The sequence below is a fragment of the Montipora foliosa genome, chromosome 9, assembly GCF_036669935.1.
Source record: "Montipora foliosa isolate CH-2021 chromosome 9, ASM3666993v2, whole genome shotgun sequence".
Classification (NCBI taxonomy): Eukaryota; Metazoa; Cnidaria; class Anthozoa; order Scleractinia; family Acroporidae; genus Montipora; species Montipora foliosa.
Window position 1 is genome coordinate 18,413,859 of NC_090877.1, and position 26,228 is coordinate 18,440,086.

Sequence of the window (26,228 nt, forward strand, 5' to 3'; positions counted from 1 at the left end):
AAAGATTTTTTTCCGTCACCTGTTTTTACCCTGTCATTTAAATTTTGAACTATCGTTTTTAAAAATTTATCTATGTACATTTTTTATGTTAATTATGTTAATTGTCACTGAAAAACCCCCTTGGGAAGTGTCAATAAAGTATTGTATTGTATTGCTTGCGGTTATTTTTCTAAAAAGTCCTTGTTTTTCATGCTTTTTTTTTTATTGAAAAGCCTGTTTTATAACCTTTACAATGAGATAATGTAAGCCACTGTGTTAGAAAAATACATAAGTTCAGAAAAGTTAATTACCTTTATGGATCTTTTAGGACCCATGTCTTCAACAGGCCGAAAATGATTTAAGGAAACTGTTCCCTGTTTTTCTTGTTTCCAACTTTTTTTTGTCTCGATGGCACTTCTAGACGCCATATTGGTGTTCGTACTGAACACCAATTTTGACCGTTGCCTTGTCAAAGTATGATGCGCAGGCTGCCTAAGCCGGTTTGACCAGAGTTACCAGCCCAGAAATTTGGGCTGCGGAGACTTGAGGCGCCGTTACACTGTGAAATGTTTCGTGCAACTTGTCTCGCTATGTTTTGGCGACATTGTGGCGGGACAATTAAGTTGCTCGAAACATTTCACTGAGTAACATACCCTGCAACGGCTAAAATCGTTGCGAGACAAGTTGCAAGAGTCGTTGCCGAAAATAGAATTAAGTACTACTTTTAGTGCAACTTGTCTCGCAACGATTTTGGCCGTTTCAGGGGTGTCCCGCCACAATGTCGCCAACATATTGCGAGACAAGTTGCACGAAACATTTCACAGTGTAACAGCGCCTTTAGGGCGCGTTCGATTACGGATAGGAATACATGGAATACTTCGCTTGTACGGAGATTCAAATGAAAATTGTCAAACACAAGCTAAAATGCTATTTTAAACATATCTTTATTATTTTTGCTGCTTCAAAACGCCGGGACATACCGTTTTGAATCATCACTCCACGTATTCTTATTCCGGAATAGGGCCAATCGAACGCACCATTAAAAGACTCGACATGATTTCTGCAGAGCCTCTCTTGCTCGCCCTCTGGTGAGGTTTAGAGAGGATCTGCTCGCAGGATGGTTTTCCCATTGAATGCTCTTGAAATTTCTCAGTCGTTTTAATTATCTTGATTCAAAACAAAAGTTAATACTGCGTGCAGACATCTTAGATATGTTGTTAATAAATAATTGATCACTGCAATAAAGGCCTTTAATTTGGAAAACAAACCCTCAGGCTCTGTTGACACGAGACGACAAAAAATCGTATCACTCCTCGCCCTGCTTCAAACATGAGAGGATGTGACTTTTCCGTCCATGGCTTGGCCATTCTCTTTTGGCTTTGGTTGGCTTGTGTTAAAAACAAGACGTACGCTGTTCGAGGTTAGAAAAATTTAGTTTGGTCTCTAACTTAAGTAAAGATAGAAAAGGTTGTGAGACATTCCTTGACCGAAGAATATGCGAAATTGCACCGATTCGCGAGCGGTCTCGATTTGGTTTTCTGTTTTTTTTCCTTTTCATTGGCTTGGTCGATCCAGGTTCAGTTGGAGTTCTCTTTGTCTCACAGTTTACAACTTAAAAATAACATATAAGTTCTTTGGCTCATATGTAACATGTTACTTTGACTATTAGAAACCATAAGTTACCAGGAAGTCTCGCTAAAGAAAGATTATAAAACTGAAGCTAAAACTTGCATTGTAAGGGGTTTCCTCACCTCGGGTGTGAACTAACATCAAGTCCCACTGTCATTTTAAACTTTACCACAAGTCCCTATACAATGCATCTCGTCGATCACTTGAAGCAAAGCTGAACTATTTAAGATAATTTTAACCAAAGTTCTTGTGGGACGACATTGACGCCAGTGACAAAAGACAGTGCACGAAGAAATAACCAAATCTTTTTCTGCCTCTGGAATTAAACGCTATTCCTTTCGGGGCCGGTACTACGTTTTATGGCAAAAATTTCATGGAAGCGTATATTCTAGGTAGGTAAAGGTTCCCGAGTTACTGTTCCGTTCCAAAAGCGATACGGCTCGGACATAATTTCAATGCAAGTAATGAACCGCCCATTAGTTTTTTAGGGGTTCAAAAAATACCAAAACGAAATCAAATTTCTCTCTTGAGTAATATGTGAAAGAAGTTATTTGTGATTGCGCAAAAGAGCTATAAATTATCAGATTTATAGATGCTGAAAAATGTGTATACAATGTTCAGAAGAAATCAAATACACACTCGTGAATTAATCGGACTGTCTCCAAGCTATTGAATATTGCATCAGAGTAATTCATCAACTTCTCCATCATTTTAAAGTGTGCATGGCGGCTACTGCCAAATTTCAATCAAGCGCTGTCGAAAAAGTTCCTTTTTTCCCGCCTCAGTTAAACGATCCAAAACCATACGTTTTATCTTTTGCTTAAGGAGAAACAAAAAAACTAGTTTCAGCGCATTAATAAGAATTTCACGGCACATGTACAATCAAATGTTGGCAAAGGTCTATTTCCTTTGGCCTACTTCCTTTGGAGTGCAAGTTTACGGGGATTTTTTGTCATGGGGTCTCACGTAACTTCAGTGAAGGCAAGATGTAAAGCTGTTCTAAAGAATTGCTAAACAGCTTAGGAAACTGTAAAGGTTGTTCCCAGTAAATGATTAATGAGGATCGCTATCAGTAAAACTGAAATTGTGTTGGGAGACGACAGAATTGAAGCATTCTGTTGAAATTAAGACAACTACAAAAAAGCCAACCAAATCACTGAAATATAGAAATGCATTCTTTATAACTTGTAGGCTTCAGTTTTCGCGCTTGCAACTCTATTCATCTTAAATACCCCCTGATGTATCTTCAAATGAAACCTGTGGCGTTTTTCTCCGAGTTACACTGTGCAAGGGTGAAACCCTTTCAGATATGATAAATTTCAGGTTTTCGCTATCTGTTTTCAAATTTCGTTTCCTTTTAAAAAGTATTTTCTTGTTTTTTTCTTTCTTTTTTTTGGGAGACGGATGGGATACTGCTCGAAGTTAAACGGTTAATGAAAAAAAAAAAAAAAAAAAAAAAAAAAAAAAACAGCCAAACATACAATGGACAGTTAATGTTTCCAATTTACAAAATATTTTTCAATACAAACTTTTTATCCTCAAACTGCACTCTATGAGTTGACCAGCAGACAACGCTGACATTTCCGTAGCAAGTACCCTTAAAAATGAAAATGTGCCTTAGGCACATGCAAATGATTCATCAATCAACCGTGGACGCAACCGAGAGCTCTGTGATAATTTATTCAATAAAAAAGCCCCTTATGGCAATGTATCTGTAATATGCCATAAAATGTAATCTGTTGTTCTTTTTTCAAATTCCCAGTCCCTTTTTTTTCGCGCTGGAAATATCTTTTCAGGCTTCCGTCTCTGTGTTGCTGTTTGTTGATCACCATCTTGGATAATTAATCAGTCGTGCTTGAATGAATTCGAACAAAGGCAGTGCGTGAAGCGCCCCCTCTTATAGTGCATCTTCGTGTTTAACTGTATGACTGGAATGGCCCCAGAATACTTAGTAATAAATTTATTTTTAGAGGTAGTGTAAGTGGGCGGGCGTTTAGAGGTTCGCAGCTATTGAATATTCCATTATTTAAAACTAAAACATGGCAGAGATCCTTTTCTTATAGAATTGTTAAGATGTGGAATAATCTACCATCTAAAATTAAGCTTAGCTAGTGTTTGAATAGTTTTAAACGTAATTTAAGAAAGTATCTTCTAAAAGATTTTTTTACGATGAGCTACTCCGTCACCTGTTTTTACCTTTAAAAATTTATCTATGTACAGTTTTTATGTTAATTATGTTAATTGTCACTGAAAAACCCCCTTGGGAAGTTTCAATAAAGTATTGTATTGTATTGCTTACGGTTATTTTTCTGAAAAGTCATTGTTTTTCATGCTTTTTTTTATTGAAAAGCCTGTTTTATAACCTTTGCAATGAGATAATGTAAGCCACTGTGTTAGAAAAATACATAAGTTCAGAAAAGTTAATTACCTTTATGGATCTTTTAGGACCCATGTTTTCAACAGGCCGAAAATGAGTTAACGAAACTGTTCCCTGTTTTTCTTGTTTCCTATTTTTTTTGTCTCGATGGCGCCTCTAGACGCCATATTGGTGTTCGTACTGAAGGCTCAATTATGACCGTTGCCTTGTCAAAGTATGATGCGCAGGCTGCCTAAGCCGGTTTGACCAGAGTTACCAGCCCAGAAACTTGGGCTGCGGAGACTTGAGGCGCTGTTACAATGTGAAATGTTTCGTGCAACTTGTCTCGCAATGTTTTGGCGACATTGCGGCGGGACAATTAAGTTGCTCGAAACATTTCACTGTGTAACATACCCTGCAAAGGCTAAAATCGTTGCGAGACAAGTTGCAAGAGTCGTTGCCGAAAATAGAATTAAGTTCTACTTTTCGTGCAACTTGTCTCGCAACGATTTTGGCCGTTTCAGGGGTGTCCCGCCACAATGTCGCCAACATATTGCGAGACAGGTTGCACGAAACATTTCATAGTGTAACAGCACCTTTAGGGTGCGTTCGATTACAGATAGGAATACATGGAATACTTCGTTTGTACGGAGATTCAAATGAAAATTGTCAAACACAAGCTAACATGCTATTTTAAACATCTCTTTATTATTTTTGCTGCTTCAAAACGCCGGGACATACCGTTTTGAATCATCACTCCGCGTATTCTTATTCCGGAATAGGGTCAATCGAACGCACCATTAAAAGACTCGACATGATTTCTGCAGAGCCTCTCTTGCTCGCCCTTTGGTGAGGTTTAGAGAGGGTCTGCTCGCAGGATGGTTTTCCCATTGAATGCTAATGAAATTTCTCAGTCGTTTTAATTATCTTGATTCAAAACAAAAGTTAATACTGCATGCAGACATCTTCGATATGTTGCTACTAAATAATTGATCACTGCAATAAAGGCCTTTAATTTGGAAAACAAACCCTCAGGCTCTGTTGAAACGAGACGACAGAAAATCGTATCACTCCTTGCTCTGCTTCAAACATGAGAGGATGTTACTTTTCCGTTCATGGCTTGGCCATTCTCTTTTGGCTTTGGTTGGCTTGTGTTAAAAACAAGACGTACGCTGTTCTAGGTTAGAAAAATTTAGTTTGGTCTCTAACTTAAGTAAAGATAGAAAAGGTGGTGAAACATTCCTTGACCGATGAATATGCGAAATTGCACCGATTCGCGAGCGGTCTCGATTTGGTTTTCTGTTTTTTTTTTCCTTTTCATTGGCTTGGTCGATCCAGGTTCAGTTCGAGTTCTCTTTGTCTCACAGTTTACACCTTAAAAATAACATACAATTTCTTTGGCTCATATATAAGACCAAACTGGAAATTTACTTTGACTATCAGAAACCATAAGTTACCAAAGTCTTGCCAAAGGAAGATTATAAAACTGAAGCCAAGACTTGCATTGTAAGGGGTTTCTTCACATCGGGTGTGAACTAACATCAAGTCCCACTGTCATTTTAAACTTTACCAAAAGTTCCTTTACAATGCATCTCGTCGATTACTTGAAGCAAAGCCTAACTATTTAAGATAATTTTAATAGCAGAAAATCAACCAAAGTTCTTGTGGGACGACATTGACGCCCTATACAATTTACAAAAAAAGACAGTGCACCAAGTAATGACCAAATCTTTCCTGCCTCTGGAATTAAACGCTATTCCTTTCGGGGCCGGTACTACGGTTTTATGGCAAAAATTTTATCGAAGCGTATATTCTACCTCTGTAAAGGTTCCCGAGTTACTGTTCCGTTCCATAAGCGATACGGCTCGGACATAATTTCAATGCAAGTAATGAACTGCCCATTAGTTTTTTAGGGGTTCAAAAAATACCAAAACGAAATCAAAATTCTCTCTTGAGTAATATGCGAAAGAAGTTTGTGATTGCGCAAAAGAGCTATAAATTATCAGATTTATAGATGCTGAAAAATGTGTATACAATGTTCAGAAGAAATCAAATACACACTCGTGAATTAATCGGACTGTCCCCAAGCTATTGAATATTGCATCAGAGTAATTCATCAACTTCTCCATCATTTGAAAGTGTGCATGGCGACTATTGCCAAATTTCAATCAAGCGCTGTCGAAAAAGTTCCTTTTTTCCCGCCTCAGTTAAACGATCCAAAACCATACGTTTTATCTTTTGCTTAAGGAGAAACAAAAAAATTAGTTTCAGCGCATTAATAAGAATTTCACGGCACATGTACAATCAAATGTTGGCAAAGGTCTATTTCCTTTGGCCTACTTCCTTTGGAGTGCAAGTTTAGGGAATTTTTGTCATGAGGTCTCACGTAACTTCAGTGAAGGCAAGATGTAAAGCTGTTCTAAAAAAATTGCTAAACAGTTTAGGAAACTGTAAAGGTTGTTCCCAGTAAATGATTAATGAGGATCGCTATCAGTAAAACTGAAATTGTGTTGGGAGACGACAGAATTGAACTATTCTGTTGAAATTAAAACATCTACAAAAAAGCCAACCAAATCACTGAAATGTAGAAACGCATTCTTTATATCTTGTAGGCTTCAATTTTTTTCTCTTGCAACTCTATTCATCTTAAATACCCCCTGATGCATCTTCAAATGAAACCTGTGGCATTTTTCTCCGAGTTACACTGTGCAAGGGTCAAACCCTTTCAGATATCATAAATTTTAGGTTTTCGCTATCTGTTTTTAAATTTCGTTTCCTTTTAAAAAGGTTTTTCTTGTTTTTTTCTTTATTTTTGTGGGAGACGGATGGGATACTGCTCGAAGTTAAACGGTTTACGAAAAAAAAAAAAAAAAAAAAAAACAGCTTTTACCAATTATCTAACGTAGCGTGAGAAAAACGGCTAAACATTCAATGGACAGTTACTGTTTCCAATTTGCAAAATGTTTTGCAATACAAACTTTTTATCCTTAAACTGCACTCTATGAGTTGACCAGCAGACAACGCTGACATTTTCGTAGCAAGTACCCTTGAAAATGACGCAAACATCCTTCATTTTAATGCCCTCTAGAAATAGTTTTATATCAAGTTCCTCGGCCCCTTTTTCCTGGAAGGAATTGCTTGCAGATTTTTAAAAACACAGTGAGAGCTTATGCAGGAGTAATAGCAGAATTTCCTTGTCTAAGGTTTGATTGAATACTGCTTTTCAATTTTTGATCAGCTTAAACACTGATGAATAACATTAATTATTAAATTCTCAACCTCGGATAATGCATTTCGCGTGCTCTGATTGGTTCACTCAATCTCGGTTATCAGCTCATATACCTTGGTTTGACCTTATATGGTAAATGATTGCGTTAAGCTTTGCTAAACTAAAAATGTTTTTGCCGGAATGCGAAATTACTCTTTGAATAAAGCCAAAAAGGAGAAAAAAAACTTTTTTTGTGTGGAAAGTTTGGATCAATTCCGACGTTTAGAAGTACGCGAAAAGGCAAGAAATGTTTTTGTGATGAGCCTGCGTCTGTCTGACAACAAGGTATTACACAACATCGCATCAGTTCTCATCAAGTTTTTTTCGATTTCGCTCGGATTTGCTCGCTTTTTCAGCTCGTATTTCGTACTTCCAAATTTTTGGAGTTGAAGGAATTTAATAAAACAATTATTCCATTCGCGCTTGTTGGATATGAGACTGGTTATAGCCAACTCGGCGCTGCGCGCCTCGTTGGCTATTTACCATCTCATATCCAACGCGCGCTTATGGAATAATTGTTAATTATTTCATGGTGGGCACATTTTCTTTTGTCATTCAACAACTTTAACTTACACACCTAATAAACATTTAACAGACTGAAAGTCCGGGGACGGTTTAATTGATAAAGTGGTAAGGAAGAGCGGGGCTGATAAATTAAATTAAAATGGATTTATACAGATAAATCCCTCCAGCGAGGGCCTTATACAGACAAATCCCCCGAATGAGGAACCTTATTTATTGAAAGAAACCCAAAAAGGAATGAATGCAAATGAATTTTCATTGTTAGTTTTCCTTACAAGAATCAAAACAACTAAAGAAACGAAAATAAAAGTTAAGTCCCTTGAGGAAGCCATAAATGATTCAAAGTCTGTTGTTGTTTCTCAAAAACATGTGAAAATCACGTCTTTATGCTATGAACTTTGTCAAAAGTCTATTTTTCAAAACCCTGTGAAAATCACACCGTTATGTCAACTCCATTGTCTTCGTTTCGATCGCACGAAGGTGTGAGTCTCCCAATTAGCCAGTACTTGTTCCCCCGAACAAAAGATCTTAATTATTTATCACAGTAGTATGGGTGGCACAACAGCGGCAGAAAATTCAGTTTAATTTTTACGATATTAAGACAGATTTGTGTCTTTTACAATTTATAGACCCATCAGGAATAAAATCATGAAAAACCATGAAATAAGTCAGATAAATACCTCGAACGTCGGCCCTCGGGATGTATATGGATTAATACCTCCGTTCGCGATATTTATCTTTTACTTAAAGAAATGTGTCAGTCTAAGGTTTTCCAATTGACCAAGGCTACCGTTAGTGTTATCTCATGGTTTACCTCGCCCATCTGACGAAAGTGGAACTGACACAACATTGGCTGGTTTACATTGAATATGAAATATAAAACGTAAACGCACTTCAAACTAAAACAATAAATTCTTTGAAACTTGAGAGTGAGAAATGACTAGCTTTTCTGTGAAAAGTTCATAACAACCGTGAATTTTAACCACATTCCATGCAATTCCAAGTGTCACCAGTAGTCCTACACTGAACAACATATGCTATAAAAGTTAATGCACCTGCACATTTTAAAATACTCTTTTGACACGTACGTCGGACAAGAAGACAAGGTATACGTTCATATTTTGTTGTCATAAATTAAAAAGCAGCGCTAGCACGAATATAAACGAAAGTTGTACTTTCCATTTTTGCAAACTTTTAATTTCACGTTTGCCGTTTATTTTAGTTTATATTCCTCTTCTACAATGTTTCTTGTTATTTAGTCGTGGAATACTCTTCTGGCCTTTTGCTGTCGCAATATACATTTAACCAACCAAACCTGAGGGCTGCAATGTAAATTAGTGTCCGCGTATAATTTATAGCCCGAAAGAAAAGCAATGAACTTGGAAATGCAAGGAGCTGTAATTAAGAGTACGAACCGAGAAAATGAGGTAATTAACATACATATCATATTATTACATAACTAGGCCTTTAAATGAAGCAACAAGAGCAAACTTTGAAACAGGCCATTTTCGAAATATCAAATATTCAGCTTGAGAGTGAGGCAGTGAGGGCAAAAACAATCACAGCGTTCTGATGTTCTATCCAAAAGATATGATAAAACTAATTCTCTTCCGTTCGTATTGTTAGCACAGAACACCAAAAGTTAAAATTGAGGAAGCAAATTATGAGGGTTGTCAAATTGAATGATATGCCTGTCTTATAATGCAAAAACAACGCTTTAACCACTGTAAAGAAATCTCAAAACAAGACTTCCTGTATTCATGCGTGATCATTGCTCAATCCAAATGACACACAGTAGTCTTCAGTCGTCTGTTAGGTTTGTTGCATTCTAAATAATCTCAAAAACGGCCGAAAAACGTTCTCTGGCTAAGAATGTCAAAAGAAACATTTTTTAGACCACCTGAACTGCAGTTTTCATCCTGGCTGCGGCCTCTTGACATTGCTGCTGAAAAGCCCTTTTCAGGGAGCGCAATAAACGTGTATGTATGTATGTATGTACTTTTCCGGCTTCGGGTGCCAATGTTTTTCAAGATAAGATCTGCATGAAAAATTTCTGGCTTGTGAATAATTGATCATCATAGCACCTTTTTCGTGACATCTTAGTGTAGCTAACGCTCACATGGTTCATATGGGATAGAAATCTAGCACTTCACAATACACTCCATTCAGTTAACTCTGTTTAAAATATAAGTGCTACACGGCCAACGTTTGTAGAAACGTAACCTTTCCTTGTACTTGTACATGTTCATTGCCGTGACTTTAACATCTTCAGTTTCCACGGCCTGCTCCCGTCTGACCTTGTAGCTCAGTCGGTAGAGCGGCGGAGATCTAACCCGAAGGTCGTTGGTTGAATTCCCACCCTGTAAGAGTTTTTCTCTGTCCTTGTGTGGGCCCATTTCCATCTGTAGGGCTAACGCTCACTTGGTTCGTATGGGATAGAAATCTAGCACTTCACAATACACTCCATTCAGTTAACTCTATGTACATAGATACTTTCGCTTTACAAGTCAATGCTACTCCTACTAAGAAAAAAAAGGTCATAGAATGATGATCTTAATTAATTCTAGTAAACGAAAAACGTTCATCAATTTAGTAAGACTTTCAAGCAATCAACATTCTATTTAACAAAGAAAAACTCGAAATATGCTTCTTCTTCTTCTTCTTCTTCTTCTTCTTCTTTTTCTTCTTCTTCTTCTTCTTCTTCTTCTTCTTTTTCTTCTTCTTCTCAAGGAAACGGGACTCATTATTGTGTAGACGGAGTGGACAACTTTCAATGCGTTTGTTTATCAATAATAGCAATTTCTAAGTTTAATTGAAAATATTCAATAAAATGTAAACGTAATTGCCCGCAAACGATTGAAGAGGGGATGAAGGTTTTTTTTTTTCTGTAACCACCTGGATTCAGTGTTCAAGGGAAGAAAGACAAATAAAAAAGAAAACTGCGCAGAAAATAAGTTTTGGCCCAAAAACTTGTTTTAACTTCATCTTCCAATTATGTCACTTTTACTATTGGTTTGTAGATCTTACTCACAGTGACTGCAAACGATCTGTGAAGTTTTTTCCACCATGGGAAGGTCACCGCTTAAAAGGTCACGTTTTTAGGACTTTCACCATCGACGAATACGCTACATCCTGTGAACAAGAATGCGTCATGGATCGCAAATGTGTTTCCATCAACATTGGCCCAACAATGGAGGACAAAACTATCTGTGAGCTAAGTGATTCAGACCATAACCAGCACTCAAAAGATGTTAAGTCAAGTTCCAGGTGGAAATACAGATTCACTGAGGTATGAAAATGTTAAGATTAAACGAGTTTAACGATGTTGGGTAAATATTTAACCCTTTCGACAGTGGTAACCATCGACGTCAGCTCTTTTTTATCTTTTGTCGTAAAGGTATTCCTCAGTTTTACATGCACATGTCAACATTTTGCGTGCTTATTCCGACTTTTCCAGCTTAGAGCACAAGTTCTTTACACGACAACTAAGCTAGCTAAGATCTACTTGCAATTAGGAATCCTTTAAGCATTTCAATCAACATTTTGAGTGATTTTATAACTCTGACAATACCAAAGCAACACGGGATTTTTTTTTCTGTTTACTCGCCAAAATTGCAAAGCTAATGGTCGAAACAGTCGTTAATTTCATATTTTTCATATGAAATCATCAGTTTGTCAGAACTTTCGTGGTAAATTTTTGTTCCTGTCTTCAATTGCAAGTTAAGGAAACCGGAATTTTTAAGTTGCAATAAAGAAAGTCAGTGCGTGGTCGAAATGCAATACCATGACTCCTGAGTAGAAAATTAATCTGGTTTAGTGACATCTCTTAATATGTTACAGATACCAAAAATAGCATGACATAGCTTACCTATAGCCACTGACTCTCACTTTACAACAGAATGGTTTAATGACCATGCCGGCACTGTTTCTGGTGGTCCCTCCCTTATTGCTACCGCAGCGAGTGAGCCTTAAGCGAAAGAACGAGGCAGCTCTCTAATCGGGAGAAGAACACATTTTTCTTCGAAACGCAAGAAACTGTGGTTATGCGCGAATGGAGGAATTAAGGTGCGCGGTAAGATCTTGGTACACAGAGGATTAGAACAGTTCCCGGTCCTGCTAGCAGAGGTCTCTGTTTTCTTTTGCGTTCACTGGGATGACGCAACGCTAAAAGAAAAGAGACGTCTGCTAACAGGGAATTAGAACATTAAAGTTTGCAGCCTCTCTGTTTTTTGTCTTCTGGTTCATTTTCGTTTCTTTATCCGTTTATATAAACTTCATCGCAGCTTCGTGAAATAGTATTTTAGTAGCACGAAAAGTAGAATTAATAACCACAGCACTTTGCACTTCAAAAAGAAGTTGAAGTGAACTCGGAAATGATCAACATGCTCTATGATCTATGCCAATGTTACTCTATTGCCTTTTTTCCTTCAATCTTTCTGGGTTTGATATTTTACTCTAGTAACCACATGTCGTCTTAGGGGACTGACTATATACGTTGTATAGTGTCCTCAGAAAGGATGAGAAACATGATTAATTTTACCAACTTACCTTTTTAAAGCAAACAGATCGCCGCTGCACCTTTTGCAAAAGCGAGAAGCAAACATTAAGCCCCCTCTTAGTCTATTGCAACAAAACGGCCTCCTTCTGGATTCAGTTTCAAATTTGGTGGTATGAAAAAACACAAGAACAGATCTTGTTAAATTCAAGTAAAGTCGTATGCGGTTGCTACGTTAGGTCGACTAATGGGCAGGCACTAAATTGCTGTATTCTTGCAGCAAAATAGTATATTTTTTTGCGCTGGTGGGGGATGAGCTTTGTTTCCGGACTTTTCCTTTGCAGCTGCATCAAAGACTTGTCATTCTAAAAGAGATTGCTACTGCTAAAAATTCCCTAACAATGTTTTTCGAAAGTGGGCTTTTCTTCTCTAAGGAGTTTCTTTATTTTTTATTTGTTCTATCTCTGTTCTCTTTCTCTTCCATAAGCATTGTAACATATACACCACGCAGAGAAGCGACGTAATCTGCAGATTGTAATCTTGCGTCTGTAAACACCATTATGGGTACTTCATGTTATTCTTGTCGTTCTGTATATTTGTGTTAAACAAAAAAAACAACAACAACAAAAAAATCTTTATCTTCCTGCATGATTAAATCAGCTACGATGAGAAAGACTAAGAGTAGCTTCACAAAATGAATAAAACCTTTGCCTCACTTAAGGCGCCATGTTAAGAAAAAAACAAACAAACAAACAGATCGCACTTACTTACGATTCGGAGTCTTCTCAAGGGCAGAGTATATAGTTTCAATCAGACACATGAATCATAGTTCTTGGCGCTTATTAAAACCATCTCAAGAATTACACGCTTGTTTTATTTATTTTCTCGAGAGAGGTCCAGTTTGGGGGTCCACGTTTTGTAAGGCGTTTTAAAAAAAACTCCCTTCAATAGACCTTTTCACGGTTTCTGACGCCATCTTGATTCGGGGCCAAACGCAGCAGTGACTGTATGAGATTTTGGCCGAATTCAAACCTCTATAACTCCGCCGCAAAGAGGCAGGATTTCAAAAGTTTTAAATATTTTTGGTCGTTTTATTAACATCATTCACTCAACGGAAAATTAGATCGTTGCACAAGGCACATTGTTTGAAAACTGGATGTTACAAATCTTTTCATGTCGCTTCAAATTTCGAGAGAATTTGCCTAATTTTCTTTACAAGGATTTATGTGAATTTACAAATTTCGTTTACGGTCGTTATAGCTTGATACTAATCATCATACTTCACGAGAATATTTTCAAAAGAAGTGATTTTTGAGAAGTATTCTGGCTATTTACAATCGTCAGACCTTAAAGGATTTATAATAGTTCTAATTTGGCAAAATTCCCATACATTCACTGTTACACTAATCTCAGCCGTGTTTGCTTCCCCAACCAATAGGGCGTCAGAAACCACGAAAAGTTCTATTTCACGCACGAACCGTCGTTAAATTACCGCACGCATAATTAAAAATCTCCCTTCCCCTCGGGAGCATTTCTACCATTTAGGTAAACCAGTCCATTTGGTTTCCCCAAATAGGAATAGACAAGGTTATGTGGTGGGTAGACGTATCGATTTGCTTCGTCCGTATTTACTTTTCCATATTTTCTCCCTCAGAATCCTTGCAACAGTAGTCTTTGCCTCAACGGCGGAAAGTGTTTTATGGGTTATACCGACAAGAAGTACGTATGTGATTGTTTGCCAGGATCTACAGGAGAACACTGTGAAAAAGGTAGACATGAGAAACTTTTTGCTTCTATTTGCTGTTCGTTGTTATGGGAGGTAGGGTAGATTAGACACAGTCGAGAGGATACAAAATATGTTTAAACAGAGTGGACTTTGAGTAGATGATAAAAACACAGCTTGTGACTTCTAAAGGGACTTCGATAGAAATTCCTTATACCCAGAAAGGTCAGATCTTTGATCTAATTTATCCTTTGCCTAATTTCCCCGCACAGAACCGCTTTCGGTAAAAGACAATCCAAATAAGAGAAGTGTATCCAAAATGGTGAATTTCCTAAATTATTATTAGCTAACAGCGTGGACCCAATTAAAAAAAAAAAATTAAAAAAATTGAACAAATTGTGACCCCAAAACATTGTGTCTCACGCCTTGCCCTTATATTTCACAGCTGCGCCTGTTCCCTTTCGAAAATCCGGTCAAACCTTAATGTTGTTTTGCCATCAGCTATGGCTTAAATGCAGACGTTTGATGAATTATTGTAAATCTCCCCGAAGAAATCTACGTTAGCTAGACGAGACGCGTCGGAGAATAAACGAGCTTTGCAAAATAATACAGTTCGCAGAGTGCTGCTCCCTACTTTAGCTTTTTTCAATTTATTATTATTATTATTTTTTTGTGATAGAAAAGGGATGGTCATAATAATTTTTCCTAAGAAAAGGAAACAGGAAGAAAATAGGGAGGATTAACACCAGACACTTTTAGATTAAACGAAACGTGATTCCACTTTTTAATTCTCTTATTGACGACTTGATTTCTCTGCTGTAAAAAAACACTAAAGGGTCGGTCATTTTCTTTGTTTCAGTTCACCCTCGTGTGTCACTCAATCCGGGACCCCATTACGCGATTGAAGGAAGCAATGTCACCTTTGCAACCTGTAACGTAACTGGCCAACCTCCACCAAAGGTTATTTGGAAAAACGCAACCGTTCAGTTATCCAAGAGTTGGAGGGTGTGGTACAACGACAGCTTGATGCAAATTTTACAAGTTCGTAAAGAAGACTCGGGTTTTTACATTTGTTCAGCAAAAAATATTTTGGGGAGCGTTGAGAAAAAAACGTCGCTGGTGGTGGTTTCTCCTCTACAGTTCACTGTAAGACCCCCCTCCAAGATTGTTGGGATTTTGGGCTCCAATATGACGCTGAATTGCAGCGCTACTGGTGATCCTAAACCAACCGTCATCTGGAGAAAACGAGGAGGTCAGATACCAGTTGGGCGGAGACTGCAGATAAATGGTGCGTTAGTTCTTACAAATCTAACACTGAATGACACAGGAAATTACTCTTGCGTAATTACAAGTGCCAGTCTGATTCAAGAAATAGAAACTGTGACAAGTTTGGAAGTAACTGGTGAGTTGATTTTAAAAGTTATGTTACATCTAAATGAAAATATCATGGCAACATAAAATTAAGTTTTTAAGGATTAAACCACTGCAAAAACCGTGTACGATCAAAACTTGCTCTACGTTGGATCAAAATAGATCGTGACCACACCATAAAAAACTTTAAAATAGAAAATATCCTGCAAAGGTTGGTCAAGACAACGTGAACATAGGCGTTGTTGCAATATTTCGGCTGGCCAACACCAGCCTTCTTCAGGTTTATTGAATGGATAAATGCTAGTAACAAGATCTTTATATTTACCTTAAATGACATAAAAATGCTACGTGATGTGTTATAAAAACGGAAATGCATAAAAAAGAGGAGAGAGAATAATACATGATAACAAGATGAAAAAAGCAAAAGAAAATTAAAAGGTAGCTAAACTAAATTACATTTCATCTCTTCTGTTAAGGCCTGCAGGCTCCAGTGTTTTTCCTCTGTGTATGAGGAATGCCTCACGAGCCTTTCTGATGAAGTCACGACTAGTGTATAGTTGTTCGAGCGGTATAAGGATCATGTGATCCTCCGCGTGACCACTGGTCAGGAAGTGTCGTGAAACCGCAGTGGGGGTATAACTACAAAAGGGGCTTATAATAGGTCGCCTATGTTCATTAAAGCGGTCTTTAAGACGACGTTTGGTCTCTCCGATGTACTGAAGGTTACATTTAGTGCACTGAATCATGTAAATTACATTAGGGGTTTCACAAGTAATATGTGGTTTGTCCAGTACTATAAAAAGTATATTGATTACGGCCATCCTCAATAAAAGGACAGGCGGTGCAACTAGTTTTATTGCACCGAAACGAGCCGGATGGAGACCCAGATTGGTCGGTGTAAGTAGGTTCCGGCAATTTAGCTCTAACTAGAATGCCACTAATGTTTTTACAACGCCGGTAGGCTACTAAAGGGAGATTAGTAAAAACATTTTTACAGCGACCAGATGAATAAAGCACGTTAGAGTGTTTGTGAATTATACGGGATATGTTAGGTAAAGCGGGGTTATAGGTAATGACGAACGGAACAGTATCTGTCTGTTGTTTAGGTTTGGGTTTAAGAGCGTCGTTCCGGGAAATGTCAGAAGCACGTCGTATCTGGGTTTTAAGGAAATTAAGTTCGTAACCTCGGTTGACGAGGTAGTCCATAAGTTCCTTACAGCGCTGTTTGTAAGTGTCATTGTCGGAGCATATGCGTCGAAGGCGAAGTGCAAGGCTATATGGAATGGAACGTTTAGTGTGGGTGGGGTGGCATGAGGAGATGAGTAAATATTGATGTTTGTCAGTGGGTTTAGTGTAAAGGTCGGTTTCTATGAGACCATCCTTGAGTGAGACCATCACATCAAGGAATGAAATATTTGTGAGGGAATGCGAACAAGTGAATTTAATGGTGGGATGAAGGTTATTGAGATAATCGACAAATACTTTCAGTTTATCTGAACCTTCAGTCCAAATAACGAAAATATCGTCCAGAAATCTGAGCCATGTATGAGGTCTACCTCACCCAACGAATCTGTTCCTCACATTATCTGTTCCCCAGAGGAATGTTGCTGGCTGGCAAAAATACAGGCGTTTCGATGAGCTGGCTGGGAAATTTTGTTATTGATAGAGGTTTTGCCTGGGAATTACTGACTTTTTCTAGCATTTCAACCCGAGCTGGCTGTAGAAACTCTGAAGACTGAGGACGACTAAAAAAAAAAAAAAAAAAAAAAAAAAAAACAATGCCAGAGAGTAGTCACAAACATACGACGGCTGGTCGGAGTGATTGCGCTTGCGGGAAAAAACCCTGTTTTGTCCCGTTTTTGTCGCTTTTGTTCCGTCGTTTTGGATCGAGGGATTTGAAAGCGCGCGGAATTCCTGGCTGGGAAATAAAATTTGATCAGCTGGCTGGGAAACCATCCAATTTTATCTAGCTGGCTGGGAAATTTCTTGTGTGTCTTGCTGGGAAAAAGGAACAGATAATGTTTCCCAGCAACACTGAAAAACACCTGAAAATGCCTTAATAACATTTATTTTCATTAACTGGGGTAGTGAAGCAGAAAGTTGGACCGGTGTGGAGAAGTGGGTTCTGCGAAAACCTCTGTTCAGTGCACAGAAGTTGCAATTGGTTCGAATAATTTCCCGAAGTACGTCAAATCCACGTTCCAGAATGCCTTCACTGATAAAATACATCCTCAGACATTCTCAGTGGATGCTTTCTAAGAAGTTTATGACGTCGTTGTTTCTTACAGAATTATCCACCCAAGCCAGCGGGCAAACACCCATTGTTATCCTGGCTAAGAAGGCAAGAAAAACGCCCCTCAGGGCCATGAGTGTTAAACGACTTGAATTAACGCCTCTCTGGGATTAAGACAGACTTAAGAGATTTCAGCAGCACTGAACACATCCGGTGCAATAATTTTGTAAGACAGTGTTAATGTACTTTGGTGGTTGTGTAATGCTAGCCGACGATCCTAAGAGTCTCTGAAATTCAACGTACATCTGGTTCTGAGTACCAAAGTTACAGTCTCATTCTCCAGGAAGTCCAGCCCTTTTCACCGGCGTGGAGAAATTAGGTCCCAACTACGCTTGGATTTTCTGCGAAAAACTATGCCGAACAGAAGTTGCCTGTGGTTGAAATAACTGCCCGAAGTACACCAAATCCGCGTTTCACATTGCCTTCACAGATGACATACATCTTCAGACCTGCGTGAATACTGTCCACGACGTTTATGATGCCTTTGTTTATCACTGAAGTGTCCACCCAAGCGGGCTAACACCCCGTGTTATCGTAGTTGCAAGCGAGAAAAGCGCCTCTCAGGGCCATGAGCGTTCAACTTCTTGAACTGACTGATGAGGAGTTTAACAACAAATGATCACATCCGGTGCAATGCTATGGTCAGACAATGTTGACGCGTAATGCTAACCCTAACCGACGATTCTAACTATCTGATTCTGTTTCGTTGCAAAAAGTAAAAAAAAATCCAACTTTATCTGGTTCTGAGCATCATTCAGAGTTACCGACTTATTCTTCTTTAAGTCCAGCCAAATGTCACGTTTTATAAAACTTTGACTTGAGTCCGCCAAAACATTTTCAAAGGGGGATTTATTTACCTTTTTTACGTTTATTTGCTCACAGCTATCAAGAAGAATAAGAACTGTCAGACGTGCTTACAATGAGCTTTTAACTGAGTCAGAATCACCTAGTAAAACTCTTCATACAAGTTGAAACTGTTTGCTGTTGATCAGTGAAGATTTGATAGTTTCGAAAGCAGCCGGGCTTGAAGACTTTCAACACTGTTTATTTGCCATTTGCATCGCTCTCCCCTTTTTCGGTATCGGTGTCAAATTTGTTGTCTTTCAAGTCTTCACTCTCCTGTCCCTCACGTAAGAGACGAGTAGATGGCCTCGTCCTATGTACCGTCCAAAGGGTTTGAGATTCCACAGGTCTTCTTCAGGATTCAACAGCTCAATCTCCGCCTGGTTCTCTTGCAATGTCTCACTCATCCATCAAACAAAAATATTTCTGTACAGCACCATTTTCTTCCACGTCGGAGTGTACGTATACCTGAACGGGGTCGCTGATTATGTACTCAGAAGGGCGAAGGGCTTGTTCACTTAACGAGCGGCTGGAATTAACACTGAGGAATTTTCGTTTTCGTTCGAGGACCTTCGACTCCATGAGTTAAAGGTTGCGCTTTACCAGAATGTGACATTTACATTGTTTTGAATTTTTTTGGCATAGTTTATATGTTCAAGGTTTATGAACAGTTTCAAGTTTTAATAATATCGGAAAATCAATAGCGTTGAGGTTAATGGTCCAAGCAATCCTGATCTCATTAGCACTTAATCATTATCAATTCAACAGGAATTTGCATCTCTTTTCTTTATTTGTAAACATATTTTGTTCTTTAAGATGTTAGCATTTAAATTTGAACAATCACAAAGTAGTTTCGTATCTCGCTGTCACAAAATAATTTATAAAATCAAAAATTTTAATCACAGTTCAATGTTCCTCTTCAACTCAATAGGGCCATTTATACGAGGGAAAATAAGCCGCGGCTTACTCTGGCCGCGGCGTACATAATACGCGAAAGGAACTATTTATAAGAGTACAAACTCCAAAGCCAGGATAAGCCGCGGCTTCAGAAAGCATTGAACGTAGATTTGGTACCATTTATACGGGGTGTTCGCGTCTTATGTAAGCCCGCGGCCAGAGTAAGCCGCGGCTTATTTTCTCTCGTATAAACGGCCCTAATATTCAAACAACTTAATAGTGTAACGAATCTATTACATTTCTGTGCCGTTAATTTTATTTCCTTTCTATATGCTTTTTATTTTGCTTTTATATATTTTATGCTTTTTCCTATTAATTGAAATATGTGTTAAGCACATTTTTTTTGTTTTCTTTATTTTGTATTCGTTCTATATGCGTGTTTATATTTGTACTGTATTTGCCTTTTCATTCAAATTAAGTATGCAACATGTGATTGCATTACATTGTTCATACTTACCTTTCTTTTTAGCCGGTGCCCTCAACTCATCAAGTATTCTTGACTGCAACGTCAGAGGGAAGTATCTCCTCAAGTTGAATTCATTTTTAGTTCCAGTTCTACAGAGCCCATCTCACAGCAGGTTTGTGAAGTGTTGGCACGCTAAGACAGATGGCTGGGCAGCATCCACCTTCCACAGCAACTGTGATGGAAAGGGTCCCACTGTTACAATAATCGAAGTTGGCAGCTACATATTTGGTGGATACACTGACGTATCTTGGTCCAACCCTCCTCGAGGTAAGAATCCTTTGTTTATTTATTTTTATTCAAAGGGGTAGTGTCACATTATTGTAGTCTTAGTCCGATCAGTCAAAGAGCATATTCGTATCAATGGAAATTGGAGGCCTATTGTTACAATAATCGAAGTTGGCAGCTACATATTTGGTGGATTGACTGACGTATTTTGGTTGAGTAAGTAACAGAAGATTAGTCTATGCATATTATTCAAATGGGGACAATTATTTCTCGCGCTAACGTTTTTTTTTTTTCGAATTTTTACTCATTTCCTGGAGTTTTACGCCTGAGGAAATTATTGCAAGATTCGTAATATAAATACCTTACCTCATATAATTCAACAACTGCATTCATACTTACATATGTGAAATAGAGAAACCACAACCCACTAAAATGCGACATTAAGCAACAATCTTTCCTGGAGCACATTCTTAGACAAATAAAAGTGTCACCAAAACAACACCATTTTTAACCAGCCAATGTCTTTACCCTTAAAATAAATGTGACGCTCTGCCTCATACCTAAATATTATTTTGACCTCTGATCGTTGTATAAGTTGAGTTAATTTAATTCTTCTGCAGTCCCATATGTGGAATTTTCCAATCACAATAAAATAATTAAGGAGGATGTAAAAGGGCATTTTGAAGAAATTTAATATTCCTACCACAAAATCTTGAAGAAAAACCAATATGATTCAGACTAAAAGGACTTAAAATGAGGGTACAAAAAGAGAAGAGTGTCCGAGGCAACCACGCAAAAATTATGTAGATTTTTTTCTAAAAATTCGATTGTGTTAAACTTAAAATTCGTATAGAGTACTTTCAAACTGTACCCAAAGGGCTTTTCCTGTGATTCCAGCACAACAGAGTGAGAAAGCATAAATATCTTATCCTGTGACAAATTCTAATCGAATTAAATTCACTGTATGTTATAGGGAATTCGAACTTGTTACCGATTGATTGGCAGACTCTATAATAGTCTTTGAACTTCTTTTCGTAGAACGGCAATTTTCTTTATCTCAGGATTTTAACTGATGGCTATATTGGTATAGCCAAAACCCCAGCAGCAAGAACAAAGAGATGGGATGACAAAGGACCGCTTGTCATTCACCGCGCTCGAGATCAAAGAACTCGGATGAGATTATACCATTGTTCAAGACACAACTTTTTATATTTTTATAAAAGATTGTAACCCAAGCATTGAAATCAGGAACAAAATCGAAAGCTTCAAAACAATAAACATGCAAGAGAATCCCACCCAAGCCTTTTGTATCAAAAGCCTTATGGACAGTCAATAAAGATCATGGGACACCGGAGTTCTTCTTGAAGAGTGAATGACACGATAGATCTCACGGTTTCTTTGCACTCAATAACGATTTATGACATAACCTATACACGAAAAGTGTGCGAAAACAGCTAGATAGTGACAATGCTCGTCATATTCACCTTTCAAACCCCTTTACTCTTGATATGACAGTTTGTTGTCAACACGGAAAGCAGCAACTGAACTGAAAATAAATGTCAGCTTCTTAACTCGGTACCAGCACAATCCCAGTGGAATCAATAGTGAACCGTTCTTTGTTTTTTGATTGAAATAATTTCTTTCGTTACCCCGTCTCCACATATCGATTCAAAATCGTTTACAAAATGGATATTTACACACGTTTTAAGATTTTTTTATGCCAAACTTGAAAAGGTGGGGATACTAGAACCGGGAGTGAGTGACTTGCGTACAATACCACGGTTTCCCAGCTGGTGGTGAAATGTTTGCTCCTGATTAATGTTGTACACTGTTAAATTGAATTCGCTTAAAAAAAGATAGTAAATAAATAAATAAAAAGTAATAGTAGTACTACTAATAATGACGATAATGATGGCTAAGAAGAAAAATAATCAACAATTCTCTGCGTAGCTGATTAAATTTAACAGTGCTATTGACCAACGAAGCTATCACCCGTGGCTTATTCCTAGATAGTGAAGGAATTGATAATGTGAATTCCAGATCTTCATGAAAAGAAAAAAAGAAATAACATATTTCGGCATTCGAGGCATTGGTAAAGAATGATTTGCTTCGTTCCTTACCGACAGTAGGTTGTTACTCTGAATTCGGTAACATTTGATCAATGCAATGTAACATTGTGGAATCCCGCAGGGATTCATTGTTGTTCCAATCTCAAGTGAAATGCATTACACAACTGATGTGAAAACGTACGGAAAGATATCTCTGTCTATGTCTGGATAAAAACGTCTGGCAGAAATTTCCTCAACTAAATTTAAAATTCCACGTGCGTAATTATATTAGCGACCTATGCACCTAAGGAATAAAACAGAAACCAAAACGTGCTCGGAAGTTTAGACAAAAAGAAACAAGACTTCTTTCCTAAGGCCAGGGCAAGCAGCTTAAACACCGTTCGATTTTGTTGCAATAAACGTTGTTGACTTCTGGTGTGGACAATTTCAACACATCACCAACATTTGACTAAAAAAAGGTTCATAAGAGGCCTGGTATTCAGTTCCAGTCTTCAGTCGCGGTTGTCACTATAGATACGGACGGTTTCAACATCGCTGTTCAACAAAATTCGAACGGATGTTGCACAGGCGCCCCAAGCTCAAGGTGAGAGAAAGCCAACAAAACTGATAAGAATTTGTATGGGAATCCCGATAAAAGACCTGAGAAGGAAATTTTAAACACGAAAAAATTTCAATTAAAGACGACAAACGGACAAACAATGACAAACAAAGACTCGTTACTAAATTTAACTCAACGGTTGCCGTGTGGTGTTCAAAGTGAAATCTTCTTCATCGGTTTATCTATTGGTTTGGGATACTAACAGCCACCTGACGTCGCTGGCAGGGCTTCGATTGCGCGGCTAGTGGATTGAAAGGAAAGAAAAACCTTTGCCCTTGAATTCTACGGTAGATTTGTGGCCGTGGGAACATCATTTTAGCCAGGAATATTTGAATGAATTTGTTGGGCTCCAGAGAATTCAGAGTGCAGCCTTGGTATTTTACTATAACCGTTGATAACCGAAGAACTGATAACGGATAAATTCGATTCGAATCTGGAAAAAAACCACACAGGAAGGAAGCGGCCCACAATGGCAATAAGGTTAGGCTTTTTAATTGAGAATGTTATTGTAAAATCATCTTTTCAGGCGTTTTATCGGAATTCCCATACAAATCCTTGTATGGGCCTTTATTGAATATATCTAGATTACGACATACGGAATTTTATTCACGGGATGAAAAACCTGGAAAACGAACTAGTGAAATTTGTTTTGTATGCAACGAGAATTAAACATACTTGCAGTCATTTTTATATCATAAACTTACATGCAGAACAGCAAAACATTCATCACTGATCTAAGTTAACGATGCAATGAAAACCAAATCCGGTTTCCAGTCCAGCAACAAGTAGACAAGGAACCTACACAAGTTTAAACATCACTTCTCATTCAGAATAAATAAAAAATACGGAAGAAGTCGTAAATACCAAATGTGAAATCTTTTCGCTTGTCCTCAATCCCTGTCAGATTGAATCATGTAATGGCGCTTTGCGAAGACAAATTTGGACTCTGTTGGCTTACACTGTTTACAGAAATGTTTAATGTTGCTTCTTTAAATGCATTTAAAAATGTTAATAAGCTGTTAAGTTTATTTATTTACTTATTTAAAATAGTTTTTATTGCAGTCATTTTTATATCATAAACTTACATGCAGAACAGCAAAACATTCATCACTGATCTAAGTTAACGATGCAATGAAAACCAAATCCGGTTTCCAGTCCAGTTGAGCAGACAAATTTCAAATTTACAAATTACAAATTATAAGTACAAATTACAAATTACGAAATTACAAATTACAGAATACAAATTAGAAAATACGATTGTCATAACTCTACGGACAACAACAACAACAACAACAACAACAACAACAAAAACTCGTGTCACATGAGTAAATTAAATAAAAACGATGGAAATTACCAAATAAACGCTAATAGCAGCACGCAAAAATAAAAATAAAAACTGAATAATAAACAAAACGGAAAACGCGAACAACTGTAAACACTAAACAAAACAAACACATACTTCTTTAGAAAAACGGAATTTGAATAAATTCTTCTTTGCTCCCGAAGAATAACAAAACGGATTGCGAAATAAGTTGACCTCAAAAATATGTAGACATTTTTATTAAGTTAGTAGGAAGAATTAAAAGATATATTCTCTATCTTGGAAACGTAGAAAACGAGCTACGATAGGTCTTGTCCCGTTTGACTTCTTACCTATCCTATGAAGTCGTAAATACTAAATGTGAAATATTATACACTCAATGTATGGTCCCGAGGGAAACAATCCCGAGGGACCAGACATTAAGTGCTTTGTTATATATTTAGACTTTTCCTGCAACAATCGCAGCAAAACATCCGAAGCGGGCAACAACTGCGGAATTGTATCCCGGTCGGGATACATTTGAATTTGATCAGGGCCACGTGACCAAGAATTAAATTACTAAAGACTAAAGAATTAAATTACAGCACAATAATGACAATAATAATAATAATAATAATAATAATAATAATAATAATAATAATAATAATAATAATAATAATAATAATAAAGCAGTTTGAGGCGAAGGCACAAGATATACGTGGAAAGCCTTCCAAAGCTAAAGCGGAATTGGAGAGACTAAAATCAAATGGGAAAATCACAAAAAAAGGAAAGGGGAATCGCGTCCAGATGATGAACGAATGCGGAACACTTTCGGTTGCATGCCTTGTATCATTTATAGAGAAGGAGAAATCAAAACTGAGAAAATTAAAGCGAGGTTACAAGGGCAAGGTAAAACAGGAAGAGGCAAGAAAACTGAACAAACACTCTCATTTTGATGCTGGACGAGTTTACTCGAACTTTGAGAAATATATATGATGCGGGCATAAGGGATGATGGTATTGGTGAGACGCTGTTTGGAATTGTGGAAGAGGCGACGGAGTTTTGGAAGTCTTTATGGGAGTCTGAAGGGACTGGAGACAATTCAGCCAAGTGGCTGAGGATTTTCGAAGCGCAATAAAATAAAGGGTTCCTGAGCCGTCTGATGAGGTTTTTGAGTTGAGTACAGAGCAGGCGAACAGTGTGATGACGAAGAAACGGAATTGGAACGCGCCAGGTCCAGGCCGAATTTTGGTGGAAAAGGTTAACTGTGTTCAAGAGGCTGACCATAGACCATATGGTCTGTCAGGACAGCCAGACAGAACATCGCAATCTGAATATGGTATGGATAGACGTGAGAAAAGCGTATGACTCCGTAGATCACCGTTGGTTGGACCAAATGATTTCTTTGCATCGTTTTCACAGGTGGATAGGCAATGTAATTATGAGACTATGCACCAAGTGGAACACAAGGATTGCTGTGAGAACTGTGAATGCGCTGGAGACGTGAGAGCGAATAAGGTTAAGTAAGGGCCTTCCCCGGGGGGACGCCCTGTGTCCGAGGCTTTGACGCTGAGTATAAAGCCCCTGGCGTGGAAGTTGCGAGCGTCTGAAGGCAATCGACTCTCAAGACCTTTTTGGCCAAAAGGTCACGGATCTTCTGCATATCGACGATCTAAAGATAAACGCATCTTCACAAGGTAAGCTTAAAGTTGTGACAATTGACGCGAGAATGGCGATGAAAGATATCGGGCTAGCGTGGGACGAGCGAAGGTGCGCGATGCCTCACATGGAGCGAGGCAAGCTTGAGATCGTGTGTCAGGGAAGCGGATGTGATTCCTGTCTGAAGGAAGGATCGCAGCATAAATTCCAGGGAGTACTGGAGAATGTTAATCATGAAGACAGCCTGGTTATTCAGAATGCAGAGAACGTGTACGTTGAAAGACTATCCGTTTTCAGACTGTAACAAAGCGTTGGCGACCAATCAGTTTGCACTTCCGGCTTTAACATATTTCATGTGGACCCAGGTATGAACTTTTGCGGATTTGCAGAGGCTTGACAGAGAGACTCGCAAGGTCATGGTTGCTAATGGGGCTAAGCGTCCTTTGGGTTCCACAGAGAGTCCATCGAAAGAGAG

The 26,228-nt window shown here is 38.1% G+C and overlaps 1 protein-coding gene across 1 annotated transcript in view; it reads left to right on the plus strand.

Annotated features, from left to right (window-relative positions):
* Positions 1-1,280: 1,280 nt before the first annotated feature.
* LOC137970393 (uncharacterized) overlaps positions 1,281-26,228 on the plus strand; it is a 31,144-nt gene continuing 6,196 nt past the window's right edge. Inside the window, exons 1-5 of the mRNA XM_068816918.1 lie at positions 1,281-1,399; positions 10,775-11,043; positions 13,904-14,018; positions 14,832-15,374; positions 19,906-20,169. Of these exons, the coding sequence (XP_068673019.1) occupies positions 1,309-1,399; positions 10,775-11,043; positions 13,904-14,018; positions 14,832-15,374; positions 19,906-20,169 (1,282 nt within the window). The 5' untranslated portion in view covers positions 1,281-1,308. The remainder of the gene's footprint in view (positions 1,400-10,774; positions 11,044-13,903; positions 14,019-14,831; positions 15,375-19,905; positions 20,170-26,228) is intronic.